At 42.7% G+C, this 19,770-nt stretch overlaps 2 protein-coding genes across 2 annotated transcripts in view; one reads left to right on the top strand and one right to left on the bottom strand.

Moving 5' to 3' along the window:
* The window catches only part of T265_14597 (hypothetical protein), a gene marked incomplete at both ends in the record, with an annotated part of 46,223 nt that extends 30,160 nt beyond the window's left edge, over positions 1-16,063 (bottom strand). The window contains one exon of the mRNA XM_009174365.1: positions 15,908-16,063. Within this exon, the coding sequence (XP_009172629.1) occupies positions 15,908-16,055 (148 nt within the window). The remainder of the gene's footprint in view (positions 1-15,907) is intronic.
* On the top strand, positions 14,680-17,367 carry T265_08519 (hypothetical protein; the record flags this gene model as incomplete). Its single annotated transcript, XM_009174348.1, has 1 exon — positions 14,680-17,367. The coding sequence occupies one exon, from the start codon at positions 14,680-14,682 to the stop codon at positions 17,365-17,367; it is 2,688 nt and encodes an 895-aa protein (XP_009172612.1).
* Between the last annotated feature and the right edge of the window lie 2,403 nt (positions 17,368-19,770).

Here is a 19,770-nt window from a genome sequence, read left to right as displayed (position 1 = left end):
GGGTAGTGAGTGAAAACTGATTTGGGCGTTTCAGTTGGTAGTGGAGCGACCAGGTGCATATAAGAATAACATTGGCTTCCTGAAATCATAAGGGGGCCAACTAAGGTGGTGGTTTGCGGTGACTGGTTTACTAGACGGTTGCACGACGAATAACATGCAGGAAGGGAGGAAAGAATTTCGGAATTAGACTAAGTTGTCTATAGAGACAAATTTCGGTAGCTCAGGTAGCGTAGGTGGCTGATGGCTTGTTTGTTGAGTTGGGCAATTTGATTGCAAACGTTTTCTCACCAATCGAGTTGAATCATCAGTGTGTAGTGGAGTTAGAATCAGGCGTAGATGAAGCACTGATGTGAGGTTGTAGGCCAGTGAGCTTCAGAACACCAGTCATTATTTGTCCTGCAACATATCAGTCAGTGGGAATTGTTACTGGGTAGATGCGCAAGGGTAGTAAACACCTGATCAGGCAGCGATCTGATGATCCTGTGGACTTTTAAATAAGGATCAGATATTGCCGCGGTGCTGAGAGGTAAGCACAGAAGCTGCTGAGATCGGTGCCTGGTTGGCCGTAAGGTAATCGTACGTGTGTGCACCAAACGTCTTCGATACAATTTCTTTGGTGGGCCACCAGGCTTGGACAACGCATTTATGTATTCACATACTTGATGTGCTGAACAGTCAGGGGGAACCCGTAGCGCTGGATTATCAACGTCAGTGGCGTCAAGGTATATTCTTTAAACAAAAAAGGGAAATCTCATCAGCTACAGTCCACTTACCACAAAAGTTTTCACAGTAAATAAACAGCGATAATCGTACCATGTACCAAAGCGTCATGATCTATACTCATATTACCACGATTTTCCAGCCATGGTCATCTGACTGTTAAATATTTTTTCTCAGATTCCAAATAGGGTTACGCCTATTTCTGTAGCTAACCTCAAAGCTTACGGTTTAATTTTGGCCCTTGAGATTAACTATGTGTTTACAGTGCTCCTCTGGTGAACTATTATTGGAAGTATTCCAACCAGGATTCCCGGAGTTGCTTTCATTAAACATATGCTTCGCAAAATATTTTTTAATAACCCACTACCTGAAGACCACTTGGGTTCTGTTCTTTGAATTTGACTGAAGCATTGCCCGAGTGCATTAACCTATTCCAGCTCTATCTTACCTCTCTGTCCACAAACAGTATAAGTTTGAGCTGAATTTTACTGGATCGGCTATTCGAATTATGCCCTCAGCTCGAAGGGGCAGAGCGTCTCACATCAGTGATTGACAGAAATCATCCTGAGGTCCAGGATTTCTATGTGCCTGCTAGCTGAGTCAGATTTCCCGGCTTCACGTATAGATGTGGTTAGCTAGTTCGTCTGAGTTACGGTCAGCTTCCTGCGAGTAAACCGCTCGTAAAACATTGCACAGTAGGCCTCATTATTTCCCCCAGCTTGTGACGAGGAGTTTTTCTACTGTTATATGCTGGAGCGATTTTTGTGTCTACTGGGTATATCTGGTGAAAATCCAAACCAAGAATGTTATGAATCAACGTGTGCATACCAGGATGATTAGCAGGTAGGGGCTGTGCCGGTGATCATGTAATGAAACTGACTCCAAGGCCACTCATTTGTAAGGAGCGCCAGGTGGCAGTGAGGCACTCACTAGGTTTAAATAGCATGCTGCTGAGAGAAAATGGCAGCTGATATGAAGTTGGCAAAGACGCTCATCGATCACACTAAATTTTGCTTGTAGGCTTAACAAGCCACCAAGGTGATCTTCAAGTACATTGAAATTGTTTACTGCTGCAACCATACCTTAGCACTTCGTCGTAGACAAGAGGGCAGTTAGTTCTCGATAGAAGGTGTCTTTCGGTGAATAGGAACTACTGTTAGTTGGTGCATAAATGAACATGACAAACAATGGGCGGTCGGTATTTTGACCAATGCGGATCGTTATGATAGCGCAGGTTCTCTACAGGTAATTAAACCTTGGCCTACGAAATACCGGTGTAATCCGTAACAGCATCTACAGTATGTAGAATCTCGTATTGGAGTTCCAGATATCTAAAAGACGTCACTTAACGAAATGTTTAGAGTGCAGTTAAGGATAGCTTGCTGAGCTTTTCAAGTGTTTGCATGGTAAATATTATGGTATGGAGAGGGATGGAGTCAGAATCGCGGATGCACTGTGGTAGCAGTGGGCGATGTCTTAAGACTGGTCATCTCCCAAGGTGGCGTGTTGACGTGCGTGCAGCTAGGACCTATGGAAAGTTGACTATCAAGCTGGACAAGGGTGGACTCAAGAGACTCAAAATTCAAGAAATAGTGGACATTAGCAACCACCTGTTTTCTTTTATCAGTCCTGCTTTATGTGGCGATTGCCACCATGCGATGACCGATGTTGCAGCAAGGCAATTTCGCTTACGTATTTTATGGGACACTGCCAAGCTGCCTAAATCTAGAAAAATCAATAACTCCGGTCCTTTCAACGTCTTGAGTCCAGAAGTTTGGGTGCAAGGTAACGGTTGTTGGTAAAGGGTTACCAGAATACTCCAAATTTTCAGGCTACGAATTGCCACCTCTCTTGAAACCCGAAGCTAAGGGGACAGGGGACTCTTTGTCGGACTTCTGTGCATTGACCAGATTGATAGTGAATACAAGCTGTAATACAGCTAGCCTAGCTACTGTGGTAAGTACCACCGATATGGTCCCGCCTCTGCAACGGAACCGCACAGCTATAGATATACCTCTCATCCCGCCAACGTAAACGTCAAACGTTTGTACCAGCTGCAGAGGATAACTTAGACGGCAAGTGCCCGTGAGTTTGATGGCAGGCGAGACCAGACTGCTCATTACAGATGGATGTTCGATCTACCTTCTCACTGGAGGTGAAGGGTTGAGGGTTTTCGGTGCTACTACTATGCTGAAAAAAGTTAAAGCATACGGTTCCGTTTAATTTGTCCTCCTATGCCAGTCGTCTTTGACTGACTTCAGATGTTACTCCATCAATCTGTACGAAGTTTTCAGAAAGCCTGATTGCTTCGGATAACGTAAACGTGTTGACCTAAGTGAAAAAAATGAATTCGAAAATTTTAAATTCATCCCGTTTAAGTTTTGTATCAAGGTGTTCAGGTCATGCATTTTACTGGAATCGACAACTAGAATGAGAATCGGCGAACAGCATTTTGGTTAAAGCCATTCTCGACATGTATAACTTTATAATTTTCTCACAAGTTTACCTGAGGATTCTACTAATGGAACCTACTTGTACACACATTCGGACATTCTGCCGAACAAAACTAAGCCTAATCATACTCCGGTGTATCCTTTCCCAGAAGAGGATTAGAAGACATGGCATATCAGCGTAAGTAATGCTTCCTTAGAAGGAATGCATTCGAAAAGAGAAGGTTAAGACGGTAAGTTTGTCTGCTTGGTTGGACAACTGGTCCGCAAAATGTTTGTAACCACGTAGGACGACTTCGACAGTATGTTTGTATATAGATAAAGGGTAGGGTGCGCTACATAGGGTTCTATATTTCTTGTTCAGATGACCAAACGTGTAAAACTAGATTATAGTTGTGTTCCATCCTCCGGGAAACCTATCAAAGAGTGTAAAGTTAGAGTGACTCAAGGGGTATTCTCAAGGGAATTCGTTTGTTATTTTGCAGCGCTATGAACTAAACCAACACATTAAATTTTTGAGTTTGCACGTTGGACGATGTCTTCTGGGTGGAAGAATTCGTTCTAGAGTGAGCGGAAATCTGATATAACGGGCCTATAATTTTTAGTTTCTCTGATGTCTGTGTGTTTGTGTACAGGATAGATTGTACCATCCATCTCTGCACCATACACACGGACGTCGTTATGGCAATGTAGTGGAAAATACATACAGCCCGGTGCCTTGGTTACAGCATTTTGTGTGGCAGTCTTAGCAACATGGACTAACGATCTAAACACAGGTGAGGTTGTGAGCCTCATTTCACATTTCAGTGCACGTGCTCGAATGATGCTTCGGAACATAGGATATACTCAGCCTCGTAATGGCATGTGTCTGCCTCGGTGCTGTTTAGGTAAAATTCATGCCAACACAAACAAATCACACGAGAACTTAAAACCCCACATAGAAAGTTATTTGCTTATTCGCCCAGTTTCAGGTCGTGATCAATCCGCCTGGAACCTTTAGTGTGAATGCCATTAATCTGTTCCATCTACTGTGCCATCACTGCACATAAATTCAGTGTGTCTAAAAGGAGCCGATAGGCATTCCGACCAGTAAATGAACAGCAACGATCAGTGCTGAAGTCACAGTGTGATCAGGTGCTTGATTTATTCCTGACGTCACTAAAATCCAACGAGATCTACAAAGATGCAGAGATCCAAAATGAAAAAGTGAATTTCCGAAAGTGTACATAAATAGCTAAAAAGGAGTCAAGCCTTTCGAAGCGGTGGTCACAACGAAAGGCTCAAAAATCGCGGTCTTCTGAATAGCACAAGGGGCCATATAAAGCCCGAGGTTCAGGGACTTTCATTCCAAAGAAGAGGGTACTTCCAACATGTTTGCAATTTGTTAACCGTCCTTTATCCCACTTATTCTGTTTATTGTAGAATTATAAGATCGGTTAGCCAGCCATTCTTAGAAATAAACTCCGAATGTCACTGTCAATAGATACCGCTTAGGGGATATCATGTGACGTTTTTCAACAACCTGGTCTCTGCCTCAGTTACTTGTGCAGAGATGAGAAGAAGGTGAATGGATTCGCAAATAGAAAACTGTACTGTGTCACTCTCGTTTGAAGCCGATGCGATTTTGTATCGAGATGACAAAGGCGACAGAGGATCTATATGGGCAAAACATGATGTCAGAATGTAATTCGGGCTAAAACTGGAGACTCCTGGTAGCATTAAAAAATGTCTTTAGCGGACCTGAAAATGACGAGCAATGTGCTCCAGTTCAAGCAAGGGTGAATTTTTTGATCGAGCGGAATTCTATGTCATTATAGCATAATTCAGCGCGTTTTCTTTTCATTCTGATTATTAATCCACCCTGTGGATGAGGGTGGGCGAGATACTAAACAACCAGTGCTTCTGAGCAGTTTCGGAACTCCGGCAGTAGGAGCAAACTCCTATGTTCCAAACTGTTGGCTGTCATGATGAGTGAAAATCCAAGGATGTAGTGGATTAACAATAAACCAACAACCAACCGATAGTCAACATCCGGGCGAAGAGCACAGGGGGGGGGGTACAATAGATCTAGAGACTTCTTTGTAAGCAAAACATCCAAGGAGGAAGGAAGTCAAAAGCACTTCATGTTTGACGGAAGAAGAAACCTGACACACATGTTGCCAGTGCACTCATTGTCTTTAAAAGATCTTCGAGATATTCAACGGGGTGTGTTCGTTTTGTAGACGATGAACGAAGTTAGTCTACCAAACGTTGAATAATGGGGCCGATGGGGGGTGGATAAGGTCGTGGACGCCATTTCGACGGTCCGAATTTGATGACTGCACGGGTAACATCCGATAGGCAGTTGCTCCATTGTAATAATTTAACCACTGTTGTTCTGGGAATAAAAATAGAAGAAAAAACTTTTTAAGAAACCGATAAATTTGATATCGGATATAGGGTGGTTTTATTCATATAAATCGTGATGTGCGTAGACGGCCAGCATTTCATGAAATGAATAGCGCGCCTACACTTGAAGACACTTGTCTAAGAGGCCGATTTTTTTAAAAAAAAAAAACTACTGCCACTGTTGAGCATAACAAAAATGTTTATCGGATGCTCAAAATGGTTACGAATGTGGTTCTGGAGTGGCGTCCAACAATGATAAAAATTCACCAAATCCACTTAGAGTGTGTAACCCACAAGTCCTCTCATTTGCCAGCTTGCACTTTTACTTGGAAAATGACAGTGTGTTCATTGGTTTTGTTTGGCGGAAAGCCGGTTTCGACACAGCCTTATAATGCAAGTAAACCTGATTGGAAAGGAGTCATTCTAGCCCTCCTTTAATATCTTCGGGCATTAGATTCATTACCTTGGAAGAACCTTGGAAGGAATGTGTGTGACTACCAAAATGCGATAGTAAACAATCTGAGCAGATGTATCGGCTTTATCTAATTAGGCAGAAAATGATGGAAATTGTCACTATTCCGCATTACGAACATAATTACACGACACGGTGTGCAGATCCAATTGAGTACTCAACAAAACGAGGTTGAAATCTACGATAAACGTGGACTGTGGGAATGTGGATGAAAATGAGAGGTCATATTTTGCCAGTCCCAGATAATGATCATCGATCACTGATTCTCAACATCAGTGTGATGGTTAATCCACTGTCGTACAATTTGAGTGAGATGTGACGCTCCCATCATGGTCGTTCACTCCAGCCGGCATTTACTGCATGAGTTGGAAGATCTGGATGAAGTAGTTGGGAAGACAATCTCTGGGCGACCGGCTGCTAAAATTCACCATTTGACTGTTATTTAAACGCAGGTAGGACTACTTACGGCCAATAATACCACCAATTCAGCAGAGATGTCTTGTTAACTGTTTTCGAAAAATGCCGATTACCACAATTTCAGCATTGTAAGAATGACCGTGAATGCCTTAAAAGTTACAAACTGGTTTCACAAGAGCGATGTAACTGCAGAAGCCCATTTTTCCTCACTGCATCCTCACCGAAGGATGATGAATTGTTCATGTCAGAGAATTTTCGCCTTACGTGCACCAATTTCAACATTTTCTGCATTTCCCCTCTCAGTATGTGAAGCGTGATACATAGTTTTGGGCCGAACTTAGAAACTTCGATCTTCTCAACCTTTGGTAGATAGAAAGTCATTTGGAATTCGGACAACTACAGTTCAGCCGCAGGCGAAAAATAACTTTCATTCCTCATTCAAATGAAACCAGTGATAGCCCTTTTTGAAAATACGAAAACAATTTGCGGAACACAGTGTCCTACTAATTACATTGGTGACAATGAAGACCTAGATGTCTACCGCATTTCTGGTATTATTCAAGTTGATGTAGCGCACAAATCCACCTCATATTCCAGTTCTTGCATTTCTGGCATTCTTCAACTTGTTGTAGCGCACAAATCCACCTCATATTCCAATTACCACGATATTCATGATATTCCGGCGCAATTTCTTTCGGAACACTATTCCTAAGCTTGTTGAAAACTCTTACCGCACTGCTGGTTCCACCCTTTTGGGGACCATTAAGTAGGCCTTTCAAAAACTCAGCGCACTACTGGTTCCTCCCTTTTGGGGACCATTAAGTAGGCCTTTCTCCAAAGTTTTCTAGTGTATGCAGGTGGTGAGTTAGATTAATTTGCAAGTTACACCGGTGTTAACCTCAGGCAGTGCCTTATGTCGAATGGCCATACAGACTCCGCACATCATTGATTAAGCCATCCTGTTTGAATACATTGACACTATTCTCGCGGTGCCTAGAATTTCAGTATTTCACTCCGAAACTGCCCACTTTCTTTTTATCGCGTACCACCTGACTTTCAAGGTTAAGGTGTGTGATGCGCCAGACGACAGCAAGAACACTCTTGTCACGAAAAGTGCTTTCATGTTTGTGAGGGCCTGAATTAATGGGTTACGAGTGGTCGTAGCCGGCGAAAATGGAGCCCAATCGGCCACTAATGCAAGGATAAACCAGCTAGCGATCTACCAGACGACAGCAAACACAATGTGGTTTCATGAACACTCTTGTGCTTTCATGTTTGTGAGAGCCTGAAGTAATGGGTTCCGAGTTGTCGTAGCCGGCGAAAATGGAGCCCAATTGGCTACTAATGCAAGGATAAACCAGCTAGCGATCCGACGTTGCCTTATATGTAAACGAAAAGCCTGGATCTGACAACCACACGAATTGTTCAGCAAAGATCATTATGTGCATGGTTTTACCTTAGTTTGCGGGAGGCGCGTTCCAATGAGAAATAAATTCCGCAATAGCGAAAAGAAAATCAAAGAAAAGAAGCTCCTGAGAGGCATCCCAATCATAAAAGATTTTTGGAGAGTATCACACAGATCGGCTAAAAGTATCCAGAAAATTGGTTCATGATTCAAGAGGTTTTCAAAAACATCTGCACTTGTTTTCTGCGGTTTTTTTCAGTATCAGACAGAAGCTCACAGCCAAACTACACAGCATTCGTCTTACAGCGTAGCAAACGCGGGTACACCGCATTCAAGTAATTGCCGATCGCCTGATGCTTCCGTCATTTACGTGACTTTTCGGTTAGTGCACAGATTAGATGACTTTTCCATAAGTAAAGGCCGTTTGGAGAAGGGGTCTGAGCAAATTACAGAGCATATGCTACGTCGTATGGGGCAGCAGTCACAAAAAGAGAGGCCCAAGAGCTCCAACTCACTAGCGTAGATCTCTTTGAACATTTGAACAATGGATGATTCGTTTCGCCTCAGTCCGGTATTCAAGGCCGTAGGCTTCTACTACTTGCATTCAGTTGGGCCTCACTACCAGATACTGGGGGTCGGAATACGTCCGTTCGTCCTTGAACATGCTGTGCTCCAGGGGCTTATGGATAACACTGATTATGTTGCGTTGTGCTTTTTCAACCACTCGATAAAGCTCCGCGTGGACTTCCAAAAATCTTTTTCGGCCTAAAGTAACAACGGATGGAAAATTTCGCAAAGCTGTAGTTAGGGTATATTACGTTTTAGGCCAAGATGTAACAATTAGTGTAAGGTGGGCGAAACCTGTCAACTTAAGTTACCCAGATTCCACGACGCAAACCACATCGACCCTTTCAAACAACAGTGCGCGTCCTTCATTGTTGTTGAAATGCCGCTTACCTTGAGTATTTTCCAGTGGTGAATGGAATGCCAACATCTCGCTAGTTTTATTTGTCATACCAATGAAGCAGTCCTTTTCAAAAGTTAACTTGATTTTTGTGCTGCGAGTTCACCCTTCTTTAATGCGACCGACGAAGAAAAGGAAATCTCGAGATATCACTACTTTAATCTTAAGAGAGGTATATTTCCTGATTGCTTGAATGTTTCAGTCTTTACACTAAGCAAAAGAATCTGAAGTTTTGAGGGTGTTTTCTACCGATGCTCTACATTCTGTTACACTCTACTGATACCGGTACCATTGTATGGTTATTTTCCAGGATCTTCTCAATCTCGACACGCATTCGATGAGCTGGAACATGTGGCTGCTCTGGCTTCGAGATATTAAATGAAGTAGCTGTTTGTTACCAAGGGTAACGCTGTAAATTCGCAATGATTCGCACAAAAACGGCGCGTTTACGCAGTATGTGTGGGAAGTGGCCACAGAAACAGTCAACCCCTAGTTGTTTATTGTGTTAACTGTGGTATACTTGCGTTCGGTTCCTTCGGTAATTGCCGTGGTTACCGGGACTATTTATGAATGTAGTTTGTTTGTAAACATTGGTAAATCTCCAGTCCACAAAATGGGGTGGCCAAGACGGCTTGAGCTCAACTTGTAATCACGATGTGACAAAATCAGGAAGAAACCTCTGTGTTTGTTAACTAAAATAAATACGCCTAAGCGTGAAGGGATCAGGAAAAAATCTACTGCTGTAATAAACGTGCACCACATTACCATCATTCTTTTTCAATTTGGAAGCTTCTCCCAATGCAGTTGCACCCATGTGATTTGTTTACTCAACAAAAAATTGCGATCCTGATTTGGATAATCTGAAACAAACCTGATTAAGTGTAGTTATCTCCGAACTACAGAACAAGTACCGTTCAATGAACGGTATTCAACAAGGTTACGGTATCATGGGATAGTGTTTTACAGTGGTGAAGGGATAGGAAAAAAATCTACTGCTGTAATAAACGTGCACCCACATTACCATCATTCTTTTTCAATTTGGCAGCTTCTCCTAATGCAGTTGCACCCATGTGATTTGTTTACTCAACAAAAAATCACGAGCCTGATTTGGATAATCTGAAACAAACGTGATTAAGTGGAGTTATCTCCGAACTACAGAACAAGTACCGTTCAATGAACGGTATTCAACAAGGTTACGGTATCATGGGATAGTGTTTTACAGTGCTCAGTGAGTTCGCAGTTTTCTAAACGAAACATTACAAGCAGAAAAAACAGTTACCACAGTCTGTCGATCTTCAACCTATAGAATTTTCTCTGGGACTATATTACGGTGAACCATTACTGAAAGAAATCCGAAGTTATCCAGGAACTAGAGCAATTGATCTTGGAAAAGCGTTCCTATATTTTTACGGAAAATCTACTGGTTAGATGGTTAAGTTAGGAAAACTGTGCGTTTAGAGGAGATTATGTACTAGATAGCGCACAGATAACGCAGATGCCTCGGAATGGACCTGCAGCTTGCGCTAGTGAAGTCTATAAGAAGCTTGTAAAGCATACAAGAGCAAATTGTCCCAGATTCGTGTAGTCTTGGTGAGAAACTGAAAGTTTATTGCTACGTCTCACTTAATCGGATTGAATAGGTTGATATTTGGTGAACTGTGACGCGTACAACGGAAATTCTGTCGAGTTCTAATACTATACAAGAGAAATGCAATAACGAAGCTCTTTAACAGCCCACAGAAATATGCTCTTCACTGGCAGTTTGTGTGTGTACCAAATTTGTGAGCCAAAAAATACCATTCTAGTTAGATTTATCTGATGAGGAATTCGATAAATTTTTAAATTTCCAAAGGAGTTTGTGTGCCTTTTACCACTGTTAGTGTTTCCAATTGAGTACTGGCATCTGATCATGAATTGTCCTACTGTGATGCACAGTCTCGGCTTCTCGTATTTAGTCCCCATCAGTGCAGTGATATGTCGCCGTAATATAATGCAGCTCATTTAACATCAAGTCATACAACTCTCCAGTGGAAATTGTGCACTGTCAATGCGACTTTACTATACTAAGAACTATTTGTTGTTTATCATGATAGCCGATGTGGAAGTACATTGTCGCTGACTTTAATTGTAGTAAGTTCTTCGAAGGCGACCTCAAATTATAGGACTGTATTCTCAGTACGTTGCACAAAATACTGAGTAAGTAGATGTTTCAACAACAAGAGTGACAGGTCAAGCAAAACAAAACAAATTAGACACCTTGCCTGCCATCCTAACAGAGTAGCATTCATGAGAGAGTGAACATCGTGCGCATCCAGTGAACTATGGCCGTTTCTGATAGATAAAAATGGCTGGACTATCAGAGCGCAACAACGCACCTTTTAACTATATTTCCGAACAAATCACAAAATGTTTAACACCCAAGGAAACTTTTGGATGAGGCGCATTAATAAAACCTGTTCGGAGTGGGAGAATTTGTCACTAGATCTTTGGATAATTATATTTTAGGAGCTTTCCTGTGCGAAGATAAATTAGCTTTAACCAGGGAGAATTCCAGTAAGAAAACCTGAAGACTGGACGTTCGAAAACGAAGTCTTTCTCACTATGAAGCGTTCAATATGAAAATGCAAATTGGACATATTACTACTACCAGGTGATTCACTAATGAGATGTCCACATTCAAGTTTCCAAAATCTACATCATACGCCATTTCATTCATATTTTGTCCACAGAAAATGTACCCGCATAGAAACGCCTGCATATGTTGTTCAACTGTCATCTCAACAAGAGAGAGGTGTGAATTACCAGGCATCTGTTGCTTCTTTTGCATCTGGTTAAAGTAAAGTCAGGGATCTCTGGATATTTTGGGTGACAGAAGCCAGGCTGTCATGCATTTAGTTACTTCAATAGCTACATAGGCTCAAGAACTCATTAAACTCGACTACTGTGTTCTGCTGATTCATTTTCTAGGCGGTTTAGATCATATATCGGAATAAATGTAATAAAAGTAAACTAGTCATGATAAGTGGATGTACGTGCGTGCTAATCGGGGCAAAGGTCATACAACACAGCTCGTTATCTGGGTTACGTTGGAGATGTGGTCAGTTCCGTTGTTTGGTCAGAGACAAGCGCTAGTCAGCTTAGCTAAAGATATTGAATAACTATCTTAACTGTACGAAGTTCAGGTGTGAGGATTCAGACGGAAATAGCTTCGGCCATCGCAAGACTTTGTAACCTGACTCTCTTTTCCCGGTTTTAAGGCAGCCGTTACACGGTCGTAAATGTAACATCTTGACCAAAGGTATGCCTCGTGTCGACTATATGGGCTAGGGCAGAGCTCTGAATTTCCCACTTACCTTCGAGGACGAGCCCTTTTAAACAATGTTCTTCGGCCGACCAGACTACCCACGGCGCTTGAATTCATAAACAATTACTGGTCGGTGCTGTCAGTTTGCTCTTATTTGTGGGCGTAAAGTAGGTGAAGTTGAGAAGCATCGAATTTTAATCGCATTGAAAGCGGATCTCACAGACCTGTATGCACTTCTGGTTGCAGAGCCGCCCTTGAGTGAAGGTACCAGAACAGGTAGTTTGCGATCGGGAATTTGGTTTTGTTCTGCATATTTCGTGATATATATATATATATATATATATAGTCTCTAGTTGCGTCATATTGGCGTTCCGGTGGGTCGTATGAATATACTTTTTCCAGGCCCTGAAAACAAACAACGGGCGTGTCGAATTTTCCTTGACCTTATGATAATTCCCCCATTCCTTTGCCTATGAATTTTTGACCTCCCCCGCAGTCACAGGCCGCGCGGTCACACGGACCTCAGGAGAAAACAAGTCAAGGTCAACAAACGGGATAGGAACGCGCATGGGTAACTAGGTCAGCAGCACACATTCACACAGACTTGCATGCAAATGTCGGACGGGACAGCCTCTGCGGCAATGTGAGTGGCGGACAACGATAAGCAAAACAACTGGAGGTCAAAAATACATAGGCAAATGAATGGGGGAATTATCATAAGGTCAAGGAAAATTCGACACGCCCGTTGTTTGTTTTCAGGGCCTGGAAAAAGTATATTCATACGACCCACCGGAACGCCAATATGACGCAACTAGAGACTATATATATATATATATATATATATAGTCTCTAGTTGCGTCATATTGGCGTTCCGGTGGGTCGTATGAATATACTTTTTCCAGGCCCTGAAAACAAACAACGGGTGTGTCGAATTTTCCTTGACCTTATGATAATTCCCCCATTCATTTGCCTATGTATTTTTGACCTCCAGTTGTTTTGCTTATCGTTGTCCGCCACTCACATTGCCGCAGAGGCTGTCCCGTCCGACATTTGCATGCAAGTCTGTGTGAATGTGTGCTGCTGACCTAGTTACCCATGCGCGTTCCTATCCCGTTTGTTGACCTTGACTTGTTTTCTCCTGAGGTCCGTGTGACCGCGCGGCCTGTGACTGCGGGACTTAACACTGTAATTTGCCGGTCAGTGACAGGCTTGCGAACCTATGAATTCCACGCACATGAACAATTAGGTTTTGTATAACTTTGCTCATTGTTGTGTAAATAGTACCAAATGCTCTGGAAAACAAATCGTCCTTTTTATATTCGGAACCGTGAAAACTGTGCGTGGGACAGCTTCGCATCGGGAGTTTCAGCATTAACTATCAAGTTTGCACTATGGCAGAAGCAACACTGAGGGCTAGGTGCGAGGATTCGAATTTTCCATCAGACGGTTCTACAAGGTGTGTAACTCCGCTGATCGTCCACAAACCCATTATCGGTTCTCGCTTGTAGTTTCCATGATGCCTACAGATGAACACACACCGAAATATCAAATTCGTTGTCAGTATCAACAACGCGCACGGTTAACCCGGAGTCAAGTTGCAAACTCCAACGAATCTAATCGAAAATTTATCCACTAATTTTATTAGTCAGTGGACAAATGAACAGGTGTAGTTGCATGACAACGAGTATCTTACTCATCTAATTCAGTGTGGTGTACCATCATGTAAACGAGGGTCAGAATACACACCCTGACCGGCACTGGTTGAACATTAAACTTAGGATGCAAAGACCAACACAAGTTGATTCACAAGCCGATACTCAGCATCTGATAGCCGGCAGCGCCGCCTATATCAGAACTAAATACAGATGGGTCAAATGTAAAACACAGGTACTTTACATAAAGTCCACAAAGTGCGCGAAAAAAGTACATGTGGCTAACAGAATAGGATACCCATCAAACCGGCGGCAACCCATTTTGTGTCATTCAAGTCTTTGACGCTTTTTCAGTGTCACTCTCTACTCAAGAAAGTTCCAAAAACATTAACTACTAGGCGCTTTCGAATCTATACTTCACTATACTATTCCGATGCCAAATTCACACTTTTAGGGATTATCAGCCTTTCACTCACACCTTTGTCCTTGTTCATTTACGGATAATGATTCCACATTGGGCTTACAAGCATGAACGACTTTTCAGGGGAAGATGCGCACATTACGGAGCTCCACAGTATACCACCTTCGACTATTGTAAGCTCGCGGCTTTCATATTTTGATTCTGATCGATCAACCATAGACTAACGTGAGCACACATCGTAATTTGCAACTAACATAGCCGATAACCAATCGGCTGTCAGCATCCTCTGTTGCCATAACAACCTCAAAGGTTTTGTAAAGCAACATGCTGTACGTAGCTGAAGAAATTGTGCGCTTCACCTTTAACAAACATAACCGAATCTTTTGTACTGTGATTGGGGTTTTGCAGCTGACGTTTTGGACACAATCCATCACTGTATCAATTCAATGGCTATTAATGAGTGATTTTAGAATGTGATCGGAAAACATGTCAGCTGAGCCGAACGAAGTCAGCACGGACGATGTGGATGTCATCCTTCGCGCATGTGATGAGGGTAATGTGAAATACTTGGCGGAATTTATAATCAGTGGTGGTGAGCTTAGAGATCTGATTGATTCAAAGGGGCGAAATGCCCTTCATCACTGTGTTGAGTGCTCCAACGAAAGCAATCGGACTAACCTAGAAACTGCGCATTTACTGGGACAGTTAGATCGGATCAAGTGTGCCAAGATAATAATGAAAACCAGCCCAGAATTGATGGACTGTTGCGACTCTGAGGGTTGGTCTCCACTTCATCTGGCTGTGGTACATAATGATTTGGATTTTCTTCGTGCAATGTTGGAGTTCGAGTCATCTCTCGCCGTCAGAACTTACATTCCTAACAACTCAACCGGAGTACAAAATAATGTACCGATCCTTGGTCGAACTGCGATACACTTCGCGGTGTTGCATCAAAAGCTGGAATCGCTGGCTGTTCTCGTTCAGGCACATGTCAAATCATGGATAAGTTTTCTGGATTATCAAGGGGCAACAGCGCTTCATTACGCTGTCCAGTTACCTAGTCCTAGGGAAGAGGAGGCTATCCAGTTACTGGTCAACGAAGGGCAGGCAGATATAAACGAAGTTGATTCGCATGGGAGAACACCACTTATTTGGGCTGCAACCATTGATGCTCCACGAGCTGTAGCGTTACTGTTGCGACTTGGTGCAAAGTTAAATATCAGAGATGAATGTGGCCTAACGGCTCTGCACTGTGCATCTTCTAGAGGGAACGCTGAAGTGGTTCAGTGTCTTTTAAATTGGATCACAACTGCAAACATGGATGACCTTTCGCAAATTGCGACTTTTCGAGATGTTCCGGACAAAGATGGATGTAGCCCTCTGTTTTACTCCGTGACTTTGGGACATAACAACGTGACGAGTGCTTTGTTGGCAGCTGGTGCCAACGTGCACACAGTTGATCGGAAAGGCCGAACGTTGGCGCATTGCTTGGCCCGAATACAGGTATCAAGGAGTGAAGCGGAAGACCACTCAATTATTTCGCTACTCAGTAACTTGGTGTCAGCTGGTATGCAGTTGTGGAACGTCAACCAGTCTGGAGCGACCCCACTACATGAAGCCTGCTTATTGCGAAACGCACCTTTAGTTTCGGGGCTGACTAATTATCCAGGATTTGATGATGCCGTACATGCTCGCGATGCACAAGGACACACACCTCTGCACCTGGTAGTCGCTGCTTCTTGGAGTGAAGATTCTGCCGGTTTGGATATATGCAGGTGTCTGCTGCGACACAAGGCGGACGTGAATGCTACAACCGAATTACCGCAAGGTGGAACAGTGACCGCACTGGATTTGGCAATCATGAATGAAACTGAAGAAGGTGTGAGCAATGGACAGATGCACAAGTTGTTGGATTCTTTTGGAGCAAAGAAAGCGGAGGATCTCACGAAACCCACAGAGAATGTTTTGAAACAGGTAGTAGACCACAAAGAAGAAGCCCAAATCCTTTCGAACGAGATAGATCCGACCGCCAGATCCACACTGATGGCACAAACAAGCAAGCCAACCAGCACTTCTCCAACCTCTTTCGCGGTAACCGAGTCGGAACTTGGTGCACATCCTGCCTGCGAGAAGTCGTATTCCGGTGACAAAAAGCCTTGTGTTCGATCAACAAATAAACTCCGGGCAGGAAGGGAAACAAAAAAATCTAGACGTTCAAGAGCTTTTCAGACTAACAATGAAGCTACCCGAACGCCACTATCAGAATTGTATCCCAAAAACTCTGATTCGGAGGTACACCGTGGACGCTCACGGACTAAGATGCCGCTGAAGTCGAAACCATCCTGCTCACATACAAACCCCAAAACTACTTGTAGGTCCTCTGGAAGCACTACCTCCAGCTCAGTTCGGGTGGCTACACCAACTTCGAGTGATATGGACCATGCATGCAATCAAATCAATCAGAGGCGGAGCAGGTCCAATTTGGATCACTGTAGACGACAGAGGCAACAGGAACAAGGTTTACCTGTGAATCAGGATCCGAAAACTAACACAAGGAATCTTGAGCGTATTCTACCAATAATGTTAGATAGATACATGCATCGTCAAGACTGGGAGTGTTCGCCATTGACTGGCCGATACAGGATGGCAAAACCTACCCTTTCTCCTTACCTGGTACCACTCGTACCCTCCATGAAAGGATCACTGAGTCACTCATCAATTCAGTCAGCAGATCAACGTTCACATCGGCGAACTGGATCAGGGACACCTTGTTATCCTGATAGAAAGACACATTCTTCTTACTCCGGTGAACAGCAACCCAAATCTCATCAGAAAAACAAGCATGAAGCCTTTGGGTGCAGCAGCAATAAGTCACTTGGTCAGGCGCGAACAAAGTCAGAATACTATAAGCTACTTCAGGACTTGGCTAATCTTGAATTACAGCGACATCATCCCCATAAACTTGTTCCGATAAAGCCTATCCAAACTCCAAGGGAATTCAGAAAGAAACCTAGTGATCACATTACGAAGTACAGCTCTGCAATGGGGGGCGAATTATCTCCAGCTGGGCGAAGGGAAGTTTCTCTCAGCCCAGAGTTAGATATAGTGGAAGATAACTCACTAAATCGAAAGCAAGGACGATGTGGTAGGAGAACTCGAGATAAAAATAGCTAAATTAGTACAGCCTTGTTTTGTGCCATCACTACATTCGTATACTGTGAAATGCACTGATTCCCATTGCCATTCTGTACAGAACAATATCTTTAATGGATAATACATTGTGTGTCCAACTTATAGGTAAGTTCATTAATATTTTGAGACAGATTATCATTCAATTCAACTCCTCATTTGTGATTAACTGTAGATTCGCCCTCTATTGATGTATCGAACAAAGAATATAGAACTTCCGAATTATATCTATGACCCAGTTTTCCGCTTTAAACAGTTTGGAAAGTATTTTGTGTCTCAAGGTATTTTTTTATTGCTTGTGCTCCAGATACTGTTTAGAAGACTGTGGTCAGAAGGGTTGTTAAAAAATGCAATTTACATTATAAAGAAGGCGCTGGGTACATGCTTATATTCGGTCGAGTTTTATCAGGATGTAATTAAATAGGGTCTTGTACAATCTTCTACTAACGCGTGTTGAACCAGCCTTTCTTCGTCGCTCTTCTATTCACGTATGAAACGGTGGGCTACGTCTTCAAATCCAGGTGCATCGATTCATGTGTTCATTTTATGATGATAAGATCAAACCGAATAAAAAAAATCACAAAACCGTTTTTCAGCTGAGCACAGATCATTCAGAGTACAGGCATGCAGAACGTAGCTATGGTTCTTGGGGAAGACTGCATGATAAATTTTTTAAAGAACATATACCTACTATCCAGATGCCTTGTGGTCTTTAGAAAAGACCGAAAAAATCAGAACCCTCGGTAGCATCCCAAATGTACATTTCTCTACTAAGGATAAACCATGTTGATATCTTTGCGAATGTGTGTCGTTGTTATGGCTGGTTGGCACATTTGAGGTGGAAGATAATCTTCGGTGATTTCACACTTTGAATGTTGATTCCCACACATAGGCATGGAAGAAAAACACATTCACAGACTCCATTTACTCTAACTCAATGTGTCCTTGTGTGATTATATATGGGATGAAGACATTTGGTTTGAGTGTCTGGTCCCAATTATTAATTGTTATTGTTTTGATCTACTTCACTGTTCAGGATGTGTGGAAACTGCAATTCCGATAGTTCGTCCTGAAGGGTTGATTTCAGTGATGCTGAATTGTCCCCAGGTAGCTGAAGAGCACCATGGTATAGATCTTCTAAGCTTGCAAGAATCAAATGTGCTAAAGGATCTTAAAAAATGGCGATAACCTTTCGATAAACTGGTGGAATGAAAGAATGATTTTGTAGAACAAACTACAGTTATCGACTGAATCTTGTATACAGGCGTGCTGGAAGAACAATAAGTAACCAGTAAAACAAATTCGAAGCACACAACTGTGTCAAACACGATTCCATGCGCACCTGTGATGAGTCTGTTGTCATAGGTGATTTGCTTATGAATCAGCGACAGTGAGAATACGAGCACTATTTCTTAGCTGAATCAATAAACTGAATAAACTATCTGTACGAGTTCTATGCAAGCTATCTACAATTTTACTGAAAACTGTCTTTATTCATTGCTTTTTGCTTGTGCATTCAAGGATCTGGTAATCAGAAAATCGTTAAGTTGGATTTCCGAGCTGGGTATTGCCTTAGAACATGCTTCCATTACTTCCTATGGAGTCAGTAAAGCACTCACTGACATTCACATAGTCCAGAAGAGTTGTATCCAAAAGGGAGAAAATTCGAGCAGTCTGTAACCACAAGGCAAAAGCAAGTTGTCGGATTTTCCTTCCTTAGCTGATACACAGAGGCCAACAGAACCAAGAAATCTGGGACAAACGCGTCAAGTGGCATCTCGGTGGTAACTATTGAGCAGGTATACTGCATTCTGCTCAACCGGTGAAACGTCATCTGAGTGACACCTTCAGCAGTCCATCAACACGAAACATTTGACATGCGATGACGACAGCAGTGACCAAACCCAATAACTTTTGGAGCGAGGTTCTGTTTATTTTAATCGGTTATTTCCACATCCAAATATTGTCATAGACATTGACAGCAGTTGCAGCACGTTACTGATAGCCTGAGAATTTTCGGCCCTCTGTAAGCTGAGGATACAGAAATATTTCACCTCATCATGTACAACCAGGTTTTCTACTGAGGCGGTCCAATAATTCTCATAATAATCTGCTCAACTACTGCGAATGCGCATCAATTCAAATGGACTGCTGTGGATGCGAAATAGTAGCCAGGTCTTTCACTCAAAATATTCAGGTGACCACGTGCCCCGTTGTCATGACAACACAAGCCTAAGCGTTAAACCACCAGGCTTAGTTATGACGCAGTAGGCAGACGACACAGAACACTGGTCTTTAATTTCTCACCTGTGAGGGTATTTGAACAGTGAGTCGGTTATCGTTTTCGAAAACGTTTGACGACAATCGGCAGATTTATTGCTGAGCAAC

Source organism: Opisthorchis viverrini (genome assembly GCF_000715545.1).
Source record: "Opisthorchis viverrini unplaced genomic scaffold opera_v5_223, whole genome shotgun sequence".
In the NCBI taxonomy this organism is placed as follows: domain Eukaryota; kingdom Metazoa; phylum Platyhelminthes; class Trematoda; order Opisthorchiida; family Opisthorchiidae; genus Opisthorchis; species Opisthorchis viverrini.
The sequence above is the reverse complement of the archived record's forward strand: the minus strand, read 5'-3'. Positions and strand labels throughout refer to the sequence as shown.